The 21,781-nt window shown below is 40.7% G+C and overlaps 2 protein-coding genes and 2 long non-coding RNA genes across 4 annotated transcripts; 2 read left to right on the top strand and 2 right to left on the bottom strand.

The window, feature by feature from the left end:
* Nucleotides 1–4,870: 4,870 nt before the first annotated feature.
* On the top strand, nucleotides 4,871–6,366 carry LOC147482767 (uncharacterized). Its single transcript, XM_086579415.1, has 2 exons — nucleotides 4,871–4,990; nucleotides 5,137–6,366. The coding sequence occupies exons 1-2, from the start codon at nucleotides 4,871–4,873 to the stop codon at nucleotides 6,364–6,366; spliced, it is 1,350 nt and encodes a 449-aa protein (XP_086435541.1).
* Nucleotides 6,367–8,012: 1,646 nt separating this feature from the next.
* LOC147482768 (uncharacterized) lies at nucleotides 8,013–8,855 on the top strand. The gene has a single exon (XM_086579417.1). It carries the CDS (start codon nucleotides 8,013–8,015, stop codon nucleotides 8,853–8,855), a length of 843 nt encoding a protein of 280 aa, XP_086435543.1.
* Nucleotides 8,856–17,986: 9,131 nt separating this feature from the next.
* Nucleotides 17,987–19,105, bottom strand: LOC147482769 (uncharacterized). The gene is made up of 3 exons (XR_015203737.1): nucleotides 18,985–19,105; nucleotides 18,486–18,583; nucleotides 17,987–18,256 (listed from the first exon to the last, which is right to left on the bottom strand). It is a non-coding gene; the product is annotated as an uncharacterized LOC147482769 (long non-coding RNA).
* Nucleotides 19,106–19,815: 710 nt separating this feature from the next.
* Nucleotides 19,816–21,363, bottom strand: LOC147482770 (uncharacterized). Its single transcript, XR_015205756.1, has 3 exons — nucleotides 21,218–21,363; nucleotides 20,923–21,089; nucleotides 19,816–19,869 (listed from the first exon to the last, which is right to left on the bottom strand). It is a non-coding gene; the product is annotated as an uncharacterized LOC147482770 (long non-coding RNA).
* Between the last annotated feature and the right edge of the window lie 418 nt (nucleotides 21,364–21,781).

Here is a 21,781-nt window from a genome sequence, read left to right on the forward strand (position 1 = left end):
AAAATACTGAGAAAAATAGAAATGAATTGTACGGGACAAGTTGTCCCGTCCATGTATCACAACAAGTTTAAATATAATTTTAGAAACGTGACAAGTTTAAATAAATTTTTGTCTGGACGGGACAAGTTTTGCTGTCCACAAATAGAAACCACAATTTCTTTATTTTTGTGTTGGTACGTAAAGTTAATTTAACCATTTGGATCGATCTAAATTGCTGATGTGTCACAACGAAATTTAGAAACGCGTTGATGATGCTTTTAGATGAGATACTAACCAAGCATCAAGCACCAAATTTCCACACATGTTGATGAAAACACTAAAAAAATATAAAACCAAACACCAAATCGCCCAAAATTTGGTTCTAGCTTTAATATTATATCAAATTTCTCTCGCGGTTTACCGTGCGGTTTTTTGAACACTGCATGGGCTTGGGCTAGAGTGTGGGTTTCAATCACGCGGTTTTGCGTAAACCGTGCCAGAGATTTGGAAAGAGAAAAAAGAAGAAAGTTGATGTGCGAAACATCGCGCGGTTTTTGGAAAACCGCTTGGACTTTTAAGATGGGCTTCAGTGACGCAGTTTTGAGAAAGCCGCGTGGGCTATAAGGCATGGTTTATCTAAAACCGCATCATTTGATGTCGAATATTTTATATTTTTTCTGAAGTTGGTTGGTGTTTTTTTAGATTGATTAAAAAATTTAGTATTTTATTGGTTTCTCTCAAAGGCATGAAAAAAAAAAACCTTATGTTCCTTTTTGTCTCATAATTTGCATCAAAACTGTCTAAGCTTTAATTATTGTAGTGCACATTTTACTTTATAAACAAATAGATGTTGTCGATTATAGGAGTGAACAGGGTGAGTAGTTTAAGGCTTTAAGCAGTGCCTTGAATTTCAGAGTTATTCACAAGCTGGTAACAACCAAAGCATGAATCTAGTTCCACTTTCCATTGACACATTATATTTATTAAATACTTATTATTATTGTGTCAAAAATTTAGTGGCGCACTCTTCATAGGATACTACGTCCACAATCCGGTGGTCCTATCTGCCCAAAATGTAAGGGTGGAATTCAAGCTAATAAAGCTGAGCTTCACTATTCTCAAGTTTGGCTCATTTATTAAGTGAGTTTTAAAAAAAGTTCAAGCTTGACTCATATAATATATGAACGAGCGAGAGCCCGAGCCGAGCTTCATCAAGCTCGTTTGTTATACGAGCTATAATATAGGCTCAAACTTAACTTATTTATTAAATGAACGAGTTCGAGCCGAGCCTGAACTACTTGGTTCAAATTCCACCCTTACCAAAATGTGACTCCACAAATTATGTTCTTTACGAGTGTTCAGCAGAACACATGAACTTACTTATTCACTCACAGAAGCCACATAAAGGAAGAAAGATAAAAAGACACAAGTAATAGAGAGGATGAAATTATTATTTTATATGCCTATAAAAATCAAAATTATTGTTTTGTTAGATTGAATTTTTATTTTTGTTTTCTTGTCATTTTCCAAGTCGAATTATGCAAGAGCATTGAACAATATATATATTATGTGAGGTAAAGTTGCACGTAGCTAGGCCTAAAAAAAGTACATTAGAGCAAGTCCAATGGAGAGCTGCTAAAAGGTGCCACATAGGGCTTTTAGCTTGCCCAACCAAATTTGGCACTCCAAAATAAAAAAACCAATCCAATCGCGTTTTCTGTTTTAAAGTGCTAAATGATACGGACGGCATAGTTTCTGCCGTCCATCCATTATTTTGTAACTTAGGTTGAATTTTTTTTGGACGGACGACACAGTTTCTGCCATCCGTCGAAATTTAACACACGGACGACAGAAACTATGTCGTCCGTCTCCCGAACTTATTATAGCAACTGCTAGCGAAGGTCTTAACTTTGGTTGGGTTTTTGACTTCTTCCAAATTTAAAACCCTTTTAGCTGTATGCCCCATTGGAATGACATTTTTTTGGGTGCTATATTTGTCTTTAGCAACCCATATAGCCCCCATTGGACTTGCTCTTTCGGTATAATAAGCAACCTCTTCTTGAGATGTTTAGAATAGTTCCACACTTTAACATGGAACATTTAAAGCCGTGGCAGTGTAGTAAACGTTTCTAAGTTTCTAAGACGTCCCACTCATTCTCAATACATTTTGAGTTGTATGCCCAAATTTAGAATTGTATTATAGGCAGTGATTAATTCATCTTGGTTGGAAAAATAATAGTTTTATACTATTGTATTATAGGATTTTAGGAAAAATCATAAGAAAAAATAAATCCACATTTTTATTTATTTATTTTTTAAATCCGATGATTACCTTCCTCTGTTTATCTATAGAGTTGTTGCGTTTGTACATGCCACAGTTCACCAGAATGATCTCTCTGTTTAATTAGTTACTAACTCTAAAGCACGGACGCACCTACCAAAGGGATGTATCCACATCGGACGCAGATATGGACGCGCGTCCAATGCGGTCAACAGAGTCAATTCGCTGTCAACTAAACCGGACCCAGGTCAAGACGCAGTTAGGATGTGGATTTTGACTCAAAGAAATATAAAATAAATCAAAATCATACTAAAAACTTAATTTTTCCGGTTTTTATTTTGTTTTAAAAGTTGATTAGGAAATATTAAACTTAATTTTGTGGCTATTTATCTTGAATGGTTTTGAATTTATGAATATTGATACATTTAATTTAGTTTTTAATATTCAATTTATATAAAATTAAATTATAAATATATTAATTAATTTATGCGTCTTTTGCCGTCCACGTCAGTGTCTGCGTCCGTGCAACATATGTTACTAATAAGAGTGTTTGATACAGGTTGATCGGGTAGGATCAATTTCAAGGTGTTGGTAGCGGTCACAAGGTATGCCAAGTGGCACAACTATAAGCAACTGAGTCATCCAAACAAAATCTGATTAAACCTATTTTTTAGCATCAGTAATTCTATGTTGGTCTTATTAATTATATATCGTGCAGAACTGCAGATTGGTCTGGTAGTTGATTAGAATAAGTTATAATATTTGCAAATACCTCTTTCTTGCTAACTTCTTGTTCCATAAACGCACCGTCATTGGTGTGGCTTCCCACGTTTCTGTGGGGAAGATTTGTATCCACATTGCTAAGATTGGTCGGATAATTATCCACTCTTGATTCTTCCTTCTTTGGGTCCCACTTTTCACAACAAACCAAGCCCACGGGCTGTATGTGGTGACCAACATAGGATTCTATGGGTGCAGTTCATATGCTACGCGATGTTAATTAACTGTCAAACTGCATAGAGTCTCCAGACACCACATTTCCCTCCCTTCAGCTACAGGACTATAATCAGAGCTCCGAAGAATGTGTAGATCGAGAAGGTAAATTGTTAAGTAGCAAGTTAACAAACTACCTGGAGTACAAAATCAAGGGTGAAATATACAATGTGCGCAGAACAGCCGAACTGCAAAAACTCATTTTGGTCCACAACAACAAGCTTTTCATCTCTAGAGAAGCCCTTGAGAAAGTATCTATGTTTTCATTTCTAAAATCTCCTTGTCCCCACCCCACTTGAACACTAACAACAAAAAACACACAAACTCAAATGATAGAATTATTATACTATGCAGTCGCCGTCAATGTGTACATGCAAATATTCAATCCACCTCTCATAAAGTAAAAAGACATCAAACATTTCCATATCTCCTATGATTCTATATGTTTTTCTACATTTCCTAAAACATGGATTCCCTTCACCTAGTCAAGAGGTGTTTCATGCGACAATCTTTTCTTAATTGATCGGAATTATGGGTAAGCTTGATGCCCTTATTGACAAAGTGAAGGACTCCCATGTCGTGGACATTTGAGATTTCTTTTATCTATTAAGTCTGATCATCAAGTGTATAATTAAAGGCTTAGTTGAGAATGTTATATGGTCACATCACAACATTTTGAATCACGTCGCTGGTATTGAACGAACTAATATATTGATCGATTATACAATTTCAATCATGAAAAGTTTGATGTCATCTCAATATGGGATTCCTCTCAATATGCAATCATATACAGAACAATGAAATGAAGGCGACACGAGGAATAATAAGGATAAGGAAATTAAGTGACACAAACTCATAGATACGTACAATACACAATGGGAAATTTCTCGAACAATGCATGATAATTTCAACGTAGTGGTAGGATTAGCGGTATTGAAGATGAAGGGTGAAGCGATCTGATGCAGGTTATGAAAACGCGAGCCGAAGAATAGGGAATCGGCATTGAGATGGGCTCGATGCAAGATATGCTGATAACTGGGGTGCACAGTATCAGTCCACGGTCATGAGGGTATTCGGCAGTAACCCTACACGTGGAGGAAGGGGGAGCGAGGGATGGAAGGACAGGTGGATGGCTGTGATGGGAGACTAGGGAGTATAAAAAGAACAGTGGGAGAGAGAGAAAAGGAGGTCATTTGGCTAAACTAGAGAGACAAGAGGAAAAATGGAGGAAAAGGTAGAGGTGGGTCTTAAGAGCTTCAACATTTGGCGCCATCTGTGAGGATCGAGATCTAAACAACTTGAGAAATGGGCACAAGAGTGAAGAGAGGTGTAGGAAGGCCAAGAAAGGTGGCGGTGGCAGAGGAGGAGGTGGAATCAGTGAGGAATGAGGGGGGAGAGCAAGACGGAGAGGAGACCACCGCGTCCGGGTCGAAGGAAACACGATTGTTACACGAGAAAATAGCGAGGTTGAGAGAAGAAAACGAAGGGCTATGGAGGGAGAAAGAAACCATAGAAGAGTCAGAGGGAGAGACATCTGAGTCGGAAAAAGAGGAGGAGGGGAGACCCAACTTGGCGGACAATATGTTACCGGGGCTCACCAGGGAGTAAGTGAGGGAAATGATAGCCAATGACCTGAGAGCGAATCTGGGGCAAGCTAAAGATAGAAGTGGAGCGGCGAACCAGGTGGTGGCGGGGTTGAACCACAACCCGCTGGCTGACGCAATTTGGAAGTCTGAGGTCCCAAAGTGGTTCAACTAGCCCAGATTTGAGAGGTATGACGAGAAGGGAGATCCTGCAGATTAGATCCATCACTTCCGACAACAAATGCCGCTGTGGCAAGAACCTAGATATGATGGACTGTGGTGTATAATGTTCCCCGCAAGCTTAAAGGGGGGAGCTTCCGACTGGTATTACCGGTTGCCATCAAAGAGCATAAACAATTTCCAAGAGTTAGAGCGAGCGTTCGTGGACCACTTCATACACCAGAAGAAGCGGGTAGTTGCTATCGCGGCTCTATTCAATGTGAGATAGAGATCCCGGAATCGGTGAGAGACTTCTTATGTAGGTTCATAGCAGAGACATTGAAGGTGGAAATTTTGGATGAGAGAACCACAGTGATTGCGTTCGAAAGATGGTTGTGCCCGGGGACTAGAGTACACGAGTCCGTGGCGAAAAACGAGATCGCGACGTTACAAGATTTGTACCCCAGGGTGGAGAAATATATAAGATATGAGGATACTATACAGAAAGAAGTGAAGAGGCCGGGGAAGGCCGTGTTGTCATTGGAAAAAGGGGAGGATCGCGGAAGATATGAAGCAACAGATAGAGGAGGCAATGGATATCGGGGATACCCTTCGCGTCCTGAGAGGGGGAGAAGCGAAGTCAGGAAAGAGTATAGGGAGAGGAAACCTTATTGGGAAACGGAACAGACACCGCTGAACCGGCCGTTGAGTGAAATACTGGCATTGATTCAGAGGATGCAGGGCTTTGAAGGGCCCGGGAACAAACTAGAGGAGATACCAGGTAAGCCTTATTGTGCTTACCATCAGATACAGAACTATGAGATGAATGAATGCTACACGCTTAAGTGGTTAGTGCAGAGGATGATAGGGAAGGGGTTGCTGAAGGAGTTTACTATAGGGAAAGGGAAAGAGGAGCAGGTACCTGATCAGGGAAGGATACTGGGGATGATCAATGTTATTTTCAGCGGGGAGATATTAAGTCACAACGCCCATCGCGATAGGATAAGACGAACGGCGAGCATCCATCAAGTTCATGAAACATCTGGACATTTGCGGCCAGCCCCATGGTCTGCGGCAGAAAGGGGGAGCATAGTGTTTACTGAAGCGGACCTAAAAGCAGTAAACTCCCCGCATGGGGACGCATTGGTGATCACAGTGGCAATGGGTAACTACATGGTGAAAAGGGTGCTAGTGGATTATGGCAGCGGTGTGGATTTGCTGTTCAGGGGGACAATGGAGGAGATGAAGATCGACAAAAAGCAGTTGAAACCATCGCATACCAATTTGTACAGATTCAATGGAAGCATGACTGAGCCTTTGGGAGAACTCTTACTCCCAGTGACAACGGGACCAGTGACGGTGTTCTCGTGATTCAAAGTGGTGGACGCCAATTCACAGTACAATGCCATCTTAGGGAGGCAGTGGATCCATGAGATGAAAGCAGTATCATCCACTTATTACCAGGTGATCCGATTTCCCACATCGACGGGGATATACGAGGTTCGTAGTGATCAAGTGATGGCAAGGAATAGTCATCGAGGGACAGTGAAGAGATTGATCCAAGGGGATGAGGGAGAGACATCAAACCCTAGGAAGAGGCAGGCATAACAATTACAGTGTGCCTCTGCGAAGGTGGAGGCGGAGGCGGAGGCAACGACAGCGCCGAAAACTTTTGATGAGATCGAGATAGTGAATTTGGGGGTAGGGGAAGAAGAGAAGTTTACTTCAGTAGGGACTAGTTTACCTGAGGAGTGGAAAAACAAATTGGTACAATTCCTTTCTGACAACAAGGAAGTCTTTGCTTGGACCATAGAGGATGTCACAGGATTGGATCCAGATTTTGCATGTCATCGTTTGCATATGAGGGAAGATGCGAAGCCAGGAAGATAAAGATTGCGAGGGATGAGACCGAAGTACGCAGAGGGGATCCGCGAGGAGGTAGCAAGGCTGAAAGAAGCAGGAATAATACGGGAAGTGGAGTTCACGGATTGGTTGTCTAACATAGTCGCGGTACCAAAAAAGAATGGCAAGGTGCGTATGTGTGTCGATTTCACAAATGTCAACTCAGAGTGCCCCAAAGACTGCTATCCCATGCTGCAAGTGGACGAGCTAGTGGATCGAACGGCGGGGTTTAAAATATTCTCATTCATAGATGCGTCAATGGGGTATAACTAGGTCGCGATGTATGGACCGGATCAGGAGAAGACGACATTCATAGTGGAAGGGGGTACATATTATTTTACCAGGATGTCGTTTGGATTGAAGCCGGGGCCACTTTTCAGAGATTGGGAGAGAAAATGTTCGAGAGCAAGATCCGGAAGGAAATCGAAATATATATAGATGACATGGTGGAAAAGAGTATGTCGGAGGAAGAGCACTTGGAAGGCTTTAGGGAGACATTTAACATATTGCGAACACACAATTTAAAGCTCAATCCAGAGAAGTGCGCATTCGGAGTAACCATAGAGAAGTTTCTGGGATACATAGTGAACCATCGAGGAATAGAAGCCAATCCTGAATAGATACGAGCGCTGGTAGAGATGACATCACCGCAGAATGTCAAAGAACGGCTAGCTGGATGAGTCGCGGCATTGAACCGGTTCATTTCTAAGTCGTCAGATAAGTGTAGACCGCTGTATCGACTATTAAGGAGTACGCTAAACTTCGTCTAGATCGCAGAATGTGAGGAAGCGTTTCAAGAGCTGAAGGGATATCTGGGCAAGGCACCTTTACTGTCGCGGCCGGAATCGAGAGAGAAGTTGTACTTATACTTGGGGGTTATAGAGTACGCGGTAAGCTCAGTCCTGGTTTGAGTGGTAGATAAAGTTGAAAAACCGGTATATTTCCAGAGTAAAACCTTGTTGGATGCGGAGACCCGATATAGTAGAGTGGAAAAGTACGCGTTGACATTGGTATTTTCAGCATTGAAGTTGAAACCCTACTTTGACGCGCATACAGTAGTGGTGGTGACAAATTTGCCCCTCAAATAGGCACTGAAAACAGAGAAGTCCGGAAGAATGCTAAAAGGGGTGGTGATGCTGAGTTCTTATGAAGTTCAATATAAAATAAGGACTACGGAGAAAGCACAGGTAGTGGCTGAGTTTTTTGTAGAGTTCCCAGCGGAGGATCCTACGTGGGGAGAGGAGATGGTCATGGAACTTGAGTGTGAGGGGGAGCCAAACTTGCTAGATCCATGGGACAGGCGGAATGGATGGAGAGTATTCGCGAACGGTTCGGCCACGGATACGTGCAGTGGCATAGGCGTAGTGGTGGTCACTCCCAATAACGACAGGATTAAGTTGTCAATGAAATTGGGATTCGCGGCAACCAATAATGAAATAGAATACAAGGCGGTGATAGCAGGGTTAGAGATGGCAGCGGATTTGGGGGTGCGGGAACTGATGGTATATTCAGATTCAAATTTGGTGGTATGCCAGGTAAATGGAGGGTTTGTTGCTAGATGTGCGCGAATGTTAAGGTATTTGGAATTTGTACATAATAGAGCGGCAAAGTTTGAAAAAATTAGATTCATTCATTTGGTTCGCGGGGAGAATAGACACGCTGACGCCTTGGCTTTCGTGGCGGCCGCAATACCGGGGTTAGAAGAGAGAACCATAAAGGTAAGGAGGCTGGAGAAATCGAGTATAGAGAAGGGGGAGGATATCTGCCAGACCGCGGAAGGGGCGGAGGGATGGATGAATCCAATCAAGCATTTTCTATCCGGAGGAGAAGTGGTTGACAAGAAAGAAAGGAGGAGATTGGAGCAGGCTTCGCGGAGGAACACGATGATAGAGGGGGAGATGTACCGAAAGAATTTTGATGGACCGCTGTTGAGGTGCTTAGGAGCGGACCTGGCATAGGAGGTACTGGCGGAATTGCATCGCGGGAGGCGTGGGGAGTCACTCGCGAAGGGAAGGATTACGGGCACATAATCGGGCCGTATAAGGATATTTCTGGCCTCACATGAAGAGGGTCGCAGTGGAATTTGCGAAGAAGTGTGGAAAGTGTCAGAGGTTTTCTCAGTTAATATTTGCGCCAGCGGAGCCGCTGCACAATGTGTCAAGTCCGTGGCCCTTTGCTATGTGGGCCATGGACATTATGGGACCATTGCCTATGGCCAGCGGAAAGAGAAGATTCATGCTGGCTGCTACAGATTATTTTACCAAATGGATAGAGGTAGTAGCCTTGCAGCAGGTCAAGGAAGAGCAAGTGATCAAATTTTTATGGGAAAACATCATATGCAGGTTTGGATTGCCATACTCCAACATAGCAGACAATGGGACACAGTTTATGGGGTCAAAAGTACAGGGGTTCTTACAGGCTTATAATGTGAAGCAGGGATTCTTAGCCCCTTACAACCTTGAGGGAAATGGACATGCCGAGTCATCTAACAAGACCATAATGAACAATCTGAAACAGAAGTTGGAAGATAGAAAAGGGGCCTGGGCCGATGAATTGAGCCATGTGCTCTGGGCTTATCAGACCACACCGCGAACTTCAACGAGAGAGACTCCATTCTCGTTGGCTTACGACATTGAGGCGGTGATCCCATCGGAGATGGTGGCACTAAGGCTGTGGAGAGGGGATTGAACTGGGGCATACTGTCCAAGGATTTGAACTTGGCTGAGGAAAGGAGGGACGCGACGCGGGTCAGGTTAGAGGAGTATCACCGGCACTTACAAAGACAGTACAACAAAAGGTTGAAGCCACGACAATTCCAAGTAGGGGACCTCGTACTCCACAGAGTGACTCCAAGCACCAAGAAAGTAAGTGAAGGCAAGCTAGGACCAAATTAGGAAGGGCATTACATGGTGGTGGATGTTGGAGGGGCGGGCACATACAAACTGCGAAACATGGAAAGGAAGCTGATAGAGAGGCCTTGGAATGTAAGAATGTTGAAAAAGTTTTATGTTTAAATGTAACACTGGTCCGGAGCAAAGGACTAGGGCTATTTGCACATATATAATACAATGGCATTTTTGGGAAGTTAACAAGGCGAATCAAACTTAGGGACAAAGTGTTGCCCTAGCAAGCTCAGCGGCCTCAGAGATAGCAGGGGGAAAGAGCCCTTTGCAGACAGAGGGTTCGAATCAAACTTAAGGGCAACGTGTTGCCCCAACAGGCTCAACGGCCTCGAGAGATACTGAGAGCCCCTTCATGGACGAGGGTTCGAATCAAACTTAGGGGCAAAGTGTTGCCCCAACAGGCTCAGTGGCCTTAGAGATAGCGGGGGGAAGAGCCCTTCGCGGACAGAGGGTCCGAATCAAACTTAGGGGTAAAGTGTTGCTCCACAGCGGGCTCAGCGGCCTTAGAGATAGCGGGGGGAAGAGCCCTTCATGGACAGAGGGTCCAAATCAAACATAGATGCGAGCCAAAAGAATTGCCTTAGTACGCTGCCTTAGAGGGAAGAGACAACGGGGAAGCAAAAACAAAATGCAAAGGAAATTATCTCAAACTAGTGTGTAGAGAGAAAGAGCATACAGATTCTATTAAAGATTAATATTTGGTTACATGAGAATAGGAGCCACGAAAGATGCGACAAAAACATGAGAAAAGAAAGAAAAATATCCATAGTATCAAATACAAAACAGGCAAATGTAGAGAATGTCATAGACTTAACAAGAAACAAAGTTCCTTCAAACAAAAATCATGGCTAATGTTTCATAGTGTGTTTGAGGGGGGATCTGCAGAGGTCAGATCTGTGGAAGTAATCATGGTGTCAGGGATGACGGCTTCGGTAACGGCTTCAGGGTGTTCCTCAGCTCCAGGGGATACCTCGGTATTGGCAACATCTTCAGGGTTCTCTTCTCCAACCACCGCAGCAGGGGTGGACGACTTTTCGGGCAGGAGGCGGCCTTCCTTGATAAGCTGCTCCTGTTCTTCCTGAAGCTTCCTGCCACATGCTTGTGACCATGTCCGTTGTGTGTTGTTCTAAAATGGCCGCAGTATTGGTCTAATGCTGTAGAGCGAGAGAGTCCAAGGCAGTCTGGTGTTGTTGGAGTAGAGTGTTGCGTTGGTGACTTAAGCATTCATTGACCTTGTCCATGTATGACTGATGGTTGACTTCCACAGTCTTTAGTTCGTCCTGGGCTTGGGTTTTGGCTAGATCCGAAGTTTCTAACTCCTGTTGAAGTCTGGCACAGGTGGCTCTCAGACCATCAGGGTCGCCATACTCTTTCTCCAGAGAATCCACCTTGGCTCGAGCACTGAAGAGACCGCATATCATGTAAGAGATGTCAAGGCTCACCTGAGAGAAAGAAGGACAACAGATCAAGAATGAGAGAAAGGGGAACAAGGGCAGGGGTAAGCAAGGGTACCTTCTCCCAGTTAGTGTACAATGATGTATGGTGTAGATCAAAGGTGTCGCCTTCCGCATATGCCATATCCTTCGGCAAGTGGGAGCCGTAGAAGAGAGAGGAGGCCATGGCGGGGTTGTCGAGAGCCGAGTTAGCAACATTTACTTGACGGTTGTGCACCTTTAAAGTGGGGGCAAACACGGCAGGGGCAACATCTTTGTCAGCGGGGAAGGCCGCTTCCTTGCCTGGTCGATGGGCAGGTTTAGTTGGGACCTCAGAGGCAACGGCCTGGACGATGGGAGCGGGTTCCTCGGACACATTGGTCCTCGGTTGCTTACTGGGCAGCCCATCGGTTGGATTGCTCACCGCGGTGGGAGAGATCTCCATTACTTCATCATCGTCTTCATTGCTGTCAAACAGCTTCATATTGGAAACATTCATATCTGTATAGGGAGAGATGGGAGGGGTATACTGGTCTTCCCAGGTGGAAATGGACTTGTAGGAGGGAGGATTTTCTAGAGCACTGGGGAAAGGGGCTTCACTGGATGCGAGTGTAGTGTGTGAATGAGAGGAGCCGCGGCGTGAACGATGGTGGGAGGAATGGTGTCTAGAGCGTTTCTGGGAAGGAGGCGAAGCTCAGGGTTTTCTTTCCTTGGGGGGAGCAGGACGGTAAAAAGGGGCAAAGATGCTGGCGAAGTTGTGGAGGGACGGGGCCTCTAACAGAGGTGTGCTTGTGTTTGGATGGAGGTTCAAATGGTTAGCTTGAGCTGAACCAAGAGCGCAGAGTCTGTCGAAAACAGGACAAATAGTTTCTGAGTATAGGCGAGATTTTGAATCGGGCCGCTAACTTGCAAGGAAAGACATCCAAGAAAATTTTAATACTGCGTGTTAAATGCAAGTGGAAAGGAGGCTGTAGTGAGACTCACCGCTGGATTGAAAGGCAAGGTGGTTCAGTGTCAACCCGGATGGGAGGTCCGCGGGCAAGAAATCCTCAGATACATATAGTGGATAATGGTGCCATTGTTTATCAGAAGTGGTGATGCGGAGTACAAAGGATTTCTTTTTAGGACGGACACAAAAGAATTGATACCCCATACTGACGTCCTTGGTGCTAGTCTTTATGAAGTAGTGAGAGATAATATCGCGGTATGTCAATTTGGGGTTGCCGGATCTATTATAGTAGTTCGCGACATACATCAGCCTCCAGAAATTTCCAATGCCTTGGCATGGAGGGATATTGAAGTGGTAAGTAACTACTTCAATATCCAGTATGGTGAGTGGAAGCAGCAGTCCGACAACAATCTGGCCTACAGAAACTACCAAATACCCCGGCCGCAGGGGAACTAGATGCGGGTATTAGTGGGTGACCGATAGCACGTGCTCTATAATAATATTAGAGGGGATCCCATACGCAGCCCTAATCGCATCCAAATTAGGTCTATGATAGTGGGATGGGGGCGGCAAGGGAGAAATGAATCGTCCAAAGGTGGATGGGGCCGCAGCAGCAGCCACAGGAGGTGGAGAGGCCACCTCAGTAGATCGGGAAGAGGAGGAGTTCTCGGAAGCCATTGTCGACATCGAGATGGAAAGATGAACAGATTTGAAGAAAGAAGAAGACACCAACAGTTGTTATGCAAGGGGAAAGATAGATACAAAGCGAATCGCAAAGATAAAGGGAAAAGAGACCAAGAAAACACACCTGAATCGGAATCCCAGTATATCAAAGCTGGACTGGAGCAAAATACCGATGGAGTAAGCAATGCAAAGTGAAGGAGAGGAGGAGGAGTTGCTGGTGAGAGAGGTGTGGGTGTTTGGAGAAAAATGAAATGAAGTGAGGAAAAGAAGATGAACGAGCGGGATTTTAAGAGAGGGAGGGGTAGAAAGGTAAATTCCTGGGGTGAGGAAACCAAAGAGTCGGCAGACAATCCAGCGGATGGATGGCACGTGGAGGCGCAGAGTATGAAGGGTCAGTGAAAAGACGCGCATGATGATTACTCACTGCAATGCACGCGTATCAATATAGGGTCAGAAAAAGGGTGGCTGGGTGCCGCGGCAAGTATGGAACGACTATTCTTGACCCCGGGCCCATATAGGTCCGCGGAATCGAGAAGGGGCATCTGTAGTGGTAGGATTAGCGGTATTGAAGATGAAGGGTGAAGCAACCTGATGCAGGTTATGAGAGGGCAAGCCGAGGAGTAGGGGATTGACATTGAGATGGGCTCGATGCAAGATATGCTGATAACTGGGGTGCACAATATCAGTCCACCGTCATGAGGGTACCCAGCAGTAACCCTACATGTGGAGGAAGGGGGAGCGAGGGATGGGAGGACAGATGGACGGTTGCGATGGGAGACTAGGGAGTATAAAAAGAACAGTGGGAGAGAGAGAAAAGGAGGTCATTTGGCTAAACTATAGAGACGAGAGGAAAAAAGGAGGAAAAGGTGGAGGTGGGTCTTAAGAGCTCCAACAGTCAATTTGTTCTCAATTCGAGAATTGTCAGCAACTTAGTGCAGAAAGTTGTTGATATAACCCCATTAGATTAGTTAGTTGCTAATGAATTATGGTGTGGTGCTGACAGGGATCTATTTGGAAACAAATCGACATCATTATTGTGTCTTGTTCGAGAAATTTCCCATACACAATCATGTGTGAAGCAAAAAATATTTAGCATTTTGTTTGAAGGCACAATCAGTTATGAATAAAAGCTACAAATGATGCTACATTTTCTGAAATATCTAATCTAACGGTTATGAGTTATGCAATCTAGTGATCTAGGATTGTAAGGTCTTGGGTGCGGTAGGTGATTTATAGGCGTCAAATCAAATTTTTGAAAATCAATTAGATCTATTGGCTTGGAATCAAGTCAATTGACTTCCCCATGAAGAAATTAATAATTGGATAATTTTTTAATTTGGCATAATAATGTCATTTTATTTCCAATTCGGACAATGTTAGCAACTCTATGCAAAAAGTTGGATGACATTACTCCATTAGTTGCTGATAAAATGTGATGTGTAGCTATTTGGGTTCTAATTGGAAACACATTGACATTATCACGGCTGAATCAGGAAATTACCCATTACAATTTAGCGAAAAAAAATAAGAAAGTGTACACGACCCAAGGCCCAAATTGAGATGCACGCGTATTATTTTTCAGTCTTTACTAAACAAATTCGCAAAAGCCCAATAGAATCTGCTCCCATACACAATTGTCATGACAACCAAATACCCAAACAATCCGCCATGGTTCTCCAAACAATGAGAGATTCAGATACACAGTTTAGGCGTTTAGCCAATGACTGACCAATATTACGGAATTGGAGACAAGTTGCTCTGTTCATATGGGCCTAGTTCTGCCAGGGTATGAAGGAAAAGTAGAGCATAAATAAGTGAGAAGACGTCTGCGGGTACGTTATTGGCCTTAGAGGACCTTCAGGGTACGTTATGTCACTTAAATCAAATTTAAACTCCAAGTGCTCTTCATTTTTTTTTCTTGAAGCTAGCGCTACTTTATTTATCTCCTGGCGCATAAATATAATAGGAATCAATTAATTAGCAGGTAACAACAACAAAAGTGGTTCAGGTTTTAGAACCAGCTGAATAAGTGTTGAACTAGATTTTTGGACCCGTTCAACGAACGGGTACCATTTTTATATGATTTTTTTTCCATTTTATTATTATGTATAAAAAATATTACTTTAAAACTATATTAAAATGTGGGTTGTATACAAATGTGTACTTAAGTCATAAGCCCATTTGGTAATCTGTAATACGAACTAAATTGATGCATACAATCCAATTTTATCGCTTAGGCCCATAGTGCATTTCTTAGGGCTATATTGCATTTTAGACATAGCCTATAATAAAGTTTGTTAACTCATTTAATTGTGGTTGAGTTTAATTTTTTTTTTTTTTTTTAAATGTGTCCTTGGTCCTGAAAGTATTATTTATTAAGAACTTTTTATTGATATATAAACTTGCATTTATTGAATCGTTAAGTTGTGATGGAAGAAGAATCAAAGAATTGGAGCGATAAAACTTGTATTAACCGAACTATTATTTATCTGCTACTATTTATCAACGTTTGTGGAATTTATAGTTAAAATATTACAAACATGTATGCAACTTTGCATAATGTTGTTTGAATATCTTTGTAACATTGTTTGAACAAAGCGTTAGAGTGTATTTTGTATGTATGAATAGTGTATTAAGCCCAAAAAATATCTGAATAACGCCAAAAGCCCAAAGTCTTCTAAATATGTATGTACTTTTCTTAAAGCCCAAACTTTGGCCCATGGTCCATTAATTGGTTGGAGTTTTGTGATGGTGTAGTCGTCTAAACATCGAGTTGTCCATAAAATCGTTTTGGCCTCATTGTTTATTTAAAAAAAACCCAATGCATTTATATAAAGTTTCCGATTTTTAGTTAATTATTTTTGAGTTAAGTTAAGTATAGTTGCATCCATTTTAATTAAGTTTTTTAGGTTAGTTCAATGCATTTGATCCAGGTTTCAATTTTTGTTACATGATATTTTTTGGAATTTTTTCAACAGTTCTTTTTAATGGAGTAGTGTTACTGAGACTTTCCTTTTAGACATACTATTGCGGTGATTATTTGGATAATGTTGGTTTGCATTGCAATACACACGGACATGTATCTCTATGTAAATCAATGATTAGGACTTTTGACACATCAATAGATTTAAATAGTAGGTCAAAATGTTAAATTAGTGGGTGGGTGTAACTTTCTTGGTTTGAAAATAAGACATATTGTAAACACTTGTCTATGAGCTTTGAAATGGGCTATGTAATTTTGGTTTGGTTCTCGCTTATTTTCAACATTAAAGGTCCTGTTTTCGATGGTAGGCAAAATTCATTTTCTTTGTATTCCATCTAACCGGATAAAAAGAATGATTATCGAAAGCAATGGGTGGGTATACCGTCTTTTTGGGATTTGTTTCATGGAACTGCCGAGGCAATTGTCTCTTACTCTGTTTTTCCCCCGATGCCACTCACTGGTATTCCATCTAACCGGATAAAGTTAGTGAATATAACTTTGGTGTTCCCCCTCTCGGATGGTGGTATTTATTACATGAGAAGAAAAATAAAGATTATGCTGAGCCATGGGTGGGGTATTTATTACATTAGAAGAAAAAGAAAAATTATGCTGAGCCATGGGTGGGTATACCATCTTTTGGGATTTGACTCTTCGTTTTTACCCCCTGGTATGCTTTGAATTTGTCTTGTTTTGTATTGTACATCTATAAAATCACCACCAAATTTAAATGAAAAGGATTTCATTATTCGTAGTTTAGTGTCCTGACAGCCTCATAATACAATTATAATATATATGTGTGCATATTAAAATTGCTATATGGCATAACATCAATTAATTAGTGGTGTGAGAGACTGAAAAGTAGCTTTCAATATATTACCAAAGTGTATTCCCTATTACCTAGCTTGACAATGTCTTAAAGAACAACTTACATGAATAGGAAGGTGGCTGATAATTTGTTTTTCTGAATGCTGATAGCTTTCAAAATCTAACTCGGTTGCTAGGTTTGAGAGTTTTAAGAAAGTTTGTTTGCTAAGTTTTGAGAAGAGTGAGTTTGATATAAGAAGTCGAGTTTTTGGTTTAGTAGGTTTTAAAAATTTTATTTTATTAGGATTCGTATGAATGGGTGTTTTTTTAGGAGTCTATGAGAAAGCCCGATTAAGTTAATTGGGGATATCCATGAAATTGAGTTATATGTGTGTGAGGCATTTGCGGTATACACTCAATAGAATTGTCGGGCAAAGTCTACAAGGAGAAAATGAGAAGTTTCAAACTTACACATTGAGAGTTTAGAGTCATATAGGATCTTAGTTTGCACATTCATTGTTGCAGAAATTTAATAAATTGTTAAAGTTAAAGAAGTGTTTCAATTGAAGTTAGAACCTGTGAAAAATATATGTAAAAGAATAAAAATTATTGGTTAGTCATTCATCCCTACCAAGTGCACTTGCAAACAAATGTAGTAATTTTCCACGTGGAACACTCTGAAATAATTTTGTGCGAAGTTCTCGGTATGTTTACGACCCATGGATCCAATTCTCACCACTTCAAGGTTTAGTCAAAGTAGCTACCAAAAGTCATTGAAGATCATTGGCTTGCATTGACAAATTTTATCTATGACTTCTTACGCCTCTCATTGTCCTCAAATGTATCGTCGGTGATTATCAAGAACTACTCACTGTGGTGTTACATCAAATTAGATAGTACATACATGTAATCATCTTGTTGATTTGAGCCAAGTATTCTCGGTGAATGTTTCTCTGCTCAATCCGAGCTCGATCAAATTCTTTGTTTTAAACTGATTAATCAAACACACACTTACTCTAATCCTAATCAAACACACATTTACACACTTGAACTCGGTTAAGCCACAACTCTATGAAAGTGCAAGGATATTTAGGCAGAGATTTTCTAAGTCAAATCTAATATACATCAAAAACAAAAGCATAGTTTCATGGAAAAGCTCACTCAAGATTTAATTTCTCGCAATAACCTTAGCAGAATTGGCTCCCTAGCCTCAAAGTGAGACTTAAATTTCCGATCTCACGGAGTCTAGTTGAGAGTTGATACAATTAAGAAGTCAATGTCGGCATATCTTTGAGATTTTTAGGATCTCGGTCGGCACAACACATAAATCAAAACAAAAGGTTATAGTTGATAATGAAGTAAGGATATTTATGTCCTGCATAGAATATTTATGTCTTCACGAATCCTCTTTAGCTGCTCCCGCCTTATATCTCTTAACTTCACATTAAGTTCATGTAGCACTGGTGGAGATTCTCCCAGAGTATTGTCACCCTAATCAATCAATGGACATTTATTGACGATTACCATCTCACCATCACTATTCATCACCACCAAACTGTAATGCATCAGCTTTGTATACGATGCAGTGTTCTTCTTGTGGTGTCTGAAAAAGGCCAAGAACACATGCTTAGATGCCAAAGGAGAATGCAACTAACCACCAGTTCTTGATGATGAAAGAAGCAACTCATTAACATGAAGTTTTAGTTTGTGCCTTGAAACTCCTAAAAGATTCTCACTACATAGTCTACCATCATTTACATTGTAACAATGATTTTCTTATTTCAAGTATCAATTATATGGATTACAGATATATACACAATTATTCAAAGTACCTTCGAATACCACCTAAGTTGCATAACAAATGCTTGTAGTTTGTTCCAGTACCACCAATCAAAGCAAATAACCAATCACAACCTTCATGCTGAACCACCTAAAATAGTTCAATTTCAATGTATTAGTGAGATAGACTCATATTCTACATGGCTCAATGATTGCACAAACTTTCTTATACTTTCATCCATTCACTTGTCTCTTAATTAGTAAGGTAAATGTTCAATATGGAGAGCCAAAACATCATATAACCCATCAGTTAGTGCTGTAATTTCATGTACAGAGTACGGGGTACCTAGAATGTAAAAATGATTTTCCCTTTCATCTCTTGTTCATGTACCTGGCAAACCAATTCTTTAATTAAGTCATTGTTTTTCATAACTATGGTAGGTTAAGTACTTGTTAACCCCAAACCTAAACGAATTGAGGTTTGGTTCAGGTCACTCATAAGAGTTGATGAGCGTACTTGAATCGTTATATTATATGAATTCCATTATGTACCTTGAAAAATTAAAAGGGGCAATTGGAATAGAAGTCACAACCACCCCTGTTTCTACGTACTGCATGTTCTGATTCTGGTGACAACAAAGCCTTTACAAAAGCTCTTTCTGTGGGTTGCATGTTGCGTAACACCTGCAGAAAAGAAAGCCAACACATACTAAGTTCACAATCATCTCTTCATGTGATCGCACTCAAAAAATTTCCATCTCATTCATGCAAAAAGACCTATATTAGTTTCTCACGACCCATTCCTCCCTCGCTAATTATTATAGGGAGCATCAAAAATCTATTTACCAATGTGTGTACCATCAGATCAACGAACCTTCAAAACTTCTCATATTCTAGCTACTTGTTATACTCTTGTACTCGAAGTTTTAGTTTTTGGGTGATCAACCACTTTCAAATTCTATTACTATGAAGAAAGTTTAAAACAAAAATCATTATCTGTGTAATGTTTAGAACAACAAAAATTGATTTGTATATCCTCCTGGCTATTCTCACATTTGGTGTGGACATATCTTAAAATCAGGTAGGGTTGTTTTTCCCTATATTTCGATAGATTATCTTATGAAAGAGATTCCTTTATTGGCCCGTTGCCCATATATAGCTCCATACTTGTGATTCAAGTGCCATTCGAAAGAAAAAGGATGTCATCGAAAACCTTCAACAAAGTGTCCAACTACTACTCTATGCTCCACACTTTTTGAACTTGTCATTTTTAATTAAGAACATAATTGACAAACAACAAACAGGTAAGTTTTGGAATGTAAAGGTTCCAAGAATCTATGTACAATCATACCTGTACAAGATCCCTAATTTTCACTATTAGAGCTCCTTGCCTAGGAGGAACATCCACCGATTGACTTTGATGATGAATATGTAGAACTGTAAAAGAATAGTGATTAAAGTAGGATCTGGCTCTGAGTGTGCAGGATAGTAGTTACCAAGCAATGACCCACTTTTTATCTATTCAATGTGTTCAAAGATAATCACGACTAATACCTAAAGCCTCTAAGAGAAGTGAGGAGATCGTGTTTTGCAGTTTGATAATGCTAGCATCAGGTACTCATCATTCTCTCTTTGCAAAAAGGGTACACAACTATTAGGTAATAAATCCTAAACCTTAAAGAACTAAAGCCAAAAATCACTTGAAACATTTTCCACTTGCAAGGTCTCACTACACACAAAAATCAAATAGGCTAGCAAACAGCAAACAACAACCTAACGACTAAACTTTGATCAGTATAAGTCCAATTTATAGGTCGGATACTTAACTGCAAATGGACCATTTACTCGTTAACCAACAAATCACATGAAGTGACTCATTAGTTTCATTAGTGTGGAACAAAACCTTAATAAATAATTGATGAGTCTATGAGGAAAACAACAATTTGCAAATAGGATCACTTGTTCACGTCAATTTCCAACACTCAAAAATAAATAATGATTGAAAATTGAGAAATCAACAAAACCAAGAAATGAACACAAACATATATTAAACAACAAAAGTAGGCAGTGTGGCGTTGAAGTGATTAATCATATATTCAATAGAGGAAATAGAGAGTCGAGTGGAAGACCAAAGTAAGAGGTCTAGTGAAGTAGTCAAACCTCAGATGTCAAAGTCGCGGAGAGAAGTGGGTGTAATCTAGAAAGTTGCATTTTTTTTTTAAATTGTGTCCGAACTTTGACGCCCACATATAATGCAGTTTTATTGCACATACTAAATCCATTTGTTGAATATATAATCCTTGGTCCTGGGGGAAAACTAAAGAAAGAAAGAAAGAAAGAAAGAAAAAGCAAAAAAATGAAGAGAAAGGGAACACTTTATAAACGAAGTTTTGATTTGGCAAAACAACAAAAGCATGCATGTGAGACTGATATACTTGGTGTCTACACAAAGTGGTGTTGAAATTTCTAAAAAGAAAAATAAAATCTCACCCAATAACCTTGTCTTTTTGCAGTCACGAAGTCAAAATTGAAACCCATCTTTAGACATCTCTTAAGATTTTTTCTCAAACAAATAGTTGACACAAGAGTCAGGACTATAAGACACCTAGCATGAAATAGTCCCCTAGATGTTCTTGCCAATACAAACTTGATATCAGCTGCAAAAACATATATAAATACTGAATAAAATAAACAACATATTGAAAAGAAAAGGTTTTGTTTATGAATTGAAAATAAGGATAAAGTAATCATTTTGTGACAGGAACAAAAGTAATGGAAGACATACTTGCAAATATTTTGTCGTAATGACTAATAATGATGAAGATGAGAAAGATGATGCTGAGGATAGCAACCCTCTTCCAATCCTTCTTGACATTATCAAGTACCCCTGTCTTGCAAAACTGGTAGTCAAACAACAGATTCTCAGTCGTCCAAGTAGTACATTATGCATAAGTACATTGTCTTAAGCCTACACCCTTGGAATGTTGTGCATCTTGTGGGCTCCCCTGCAATACAAATTCTATAAGAAGCAAAAATAAATAATAAAAATAAACATATCATAACTGAAGCTTTTACATGAACAATTGGTTGGAAGAGAAAGCTGAAAATAAAAATAAAGTAAATGAACCAAACAAGGTTACCCGTGAACTACACTTGCTTTTTAGAAACCGTATACAAATCAAATGTAAAGAACCCATGCTTGACGAAGAGAGGTTCTACACCTGCAAATTCATACTTTCTTAGTTTTCATATTTTTCGCCACTAAAACTTTGGATCCAAGTTTAGCTTTAGATGGGTCAGGTCATCATGTGTCCATTATTAAGAATGCTCTGAGACAATTAGTCTTGAA

Source organism: Coptis chinensis, chromosome 8 (assembly GCF_015680905.1).
Source record: "Coptis chinensis isolate HL-2020 chromosome 8, ASM1568090v1, whole genome shotgun sequence".
Classification (NCBI taxonomy): Eukaryota; Viridiplantae; Streptophyta; class Magnoliopsida; order Ranunculales; family Ranunculaceae; genus Coptis; species Coptis chinensis.

Coding starts and splice junctions, on each gene's coding strand:
- LOC147482767 (XM_086579415.1), top strand. CDS start 4,871: ATGATAGCCAATGACCTGAGAGCGAATCTGGGGCAAGCTAAAGATAGA. Junction 4,991..5,136: donor ACGCAATTTGGAAGTCTGAG/GTCCCAAAGTGG, acceptor GTTCCCCGCAAG/CTTAAAGGGGGGAGCTTCCG.
- LOC147482768 (XM_086579417.1), top strand. CDS start 8,013: ATGCTAAAAGGGGTGGTGATGCTGAGTTCTTATGAAGTTCAATATAAA.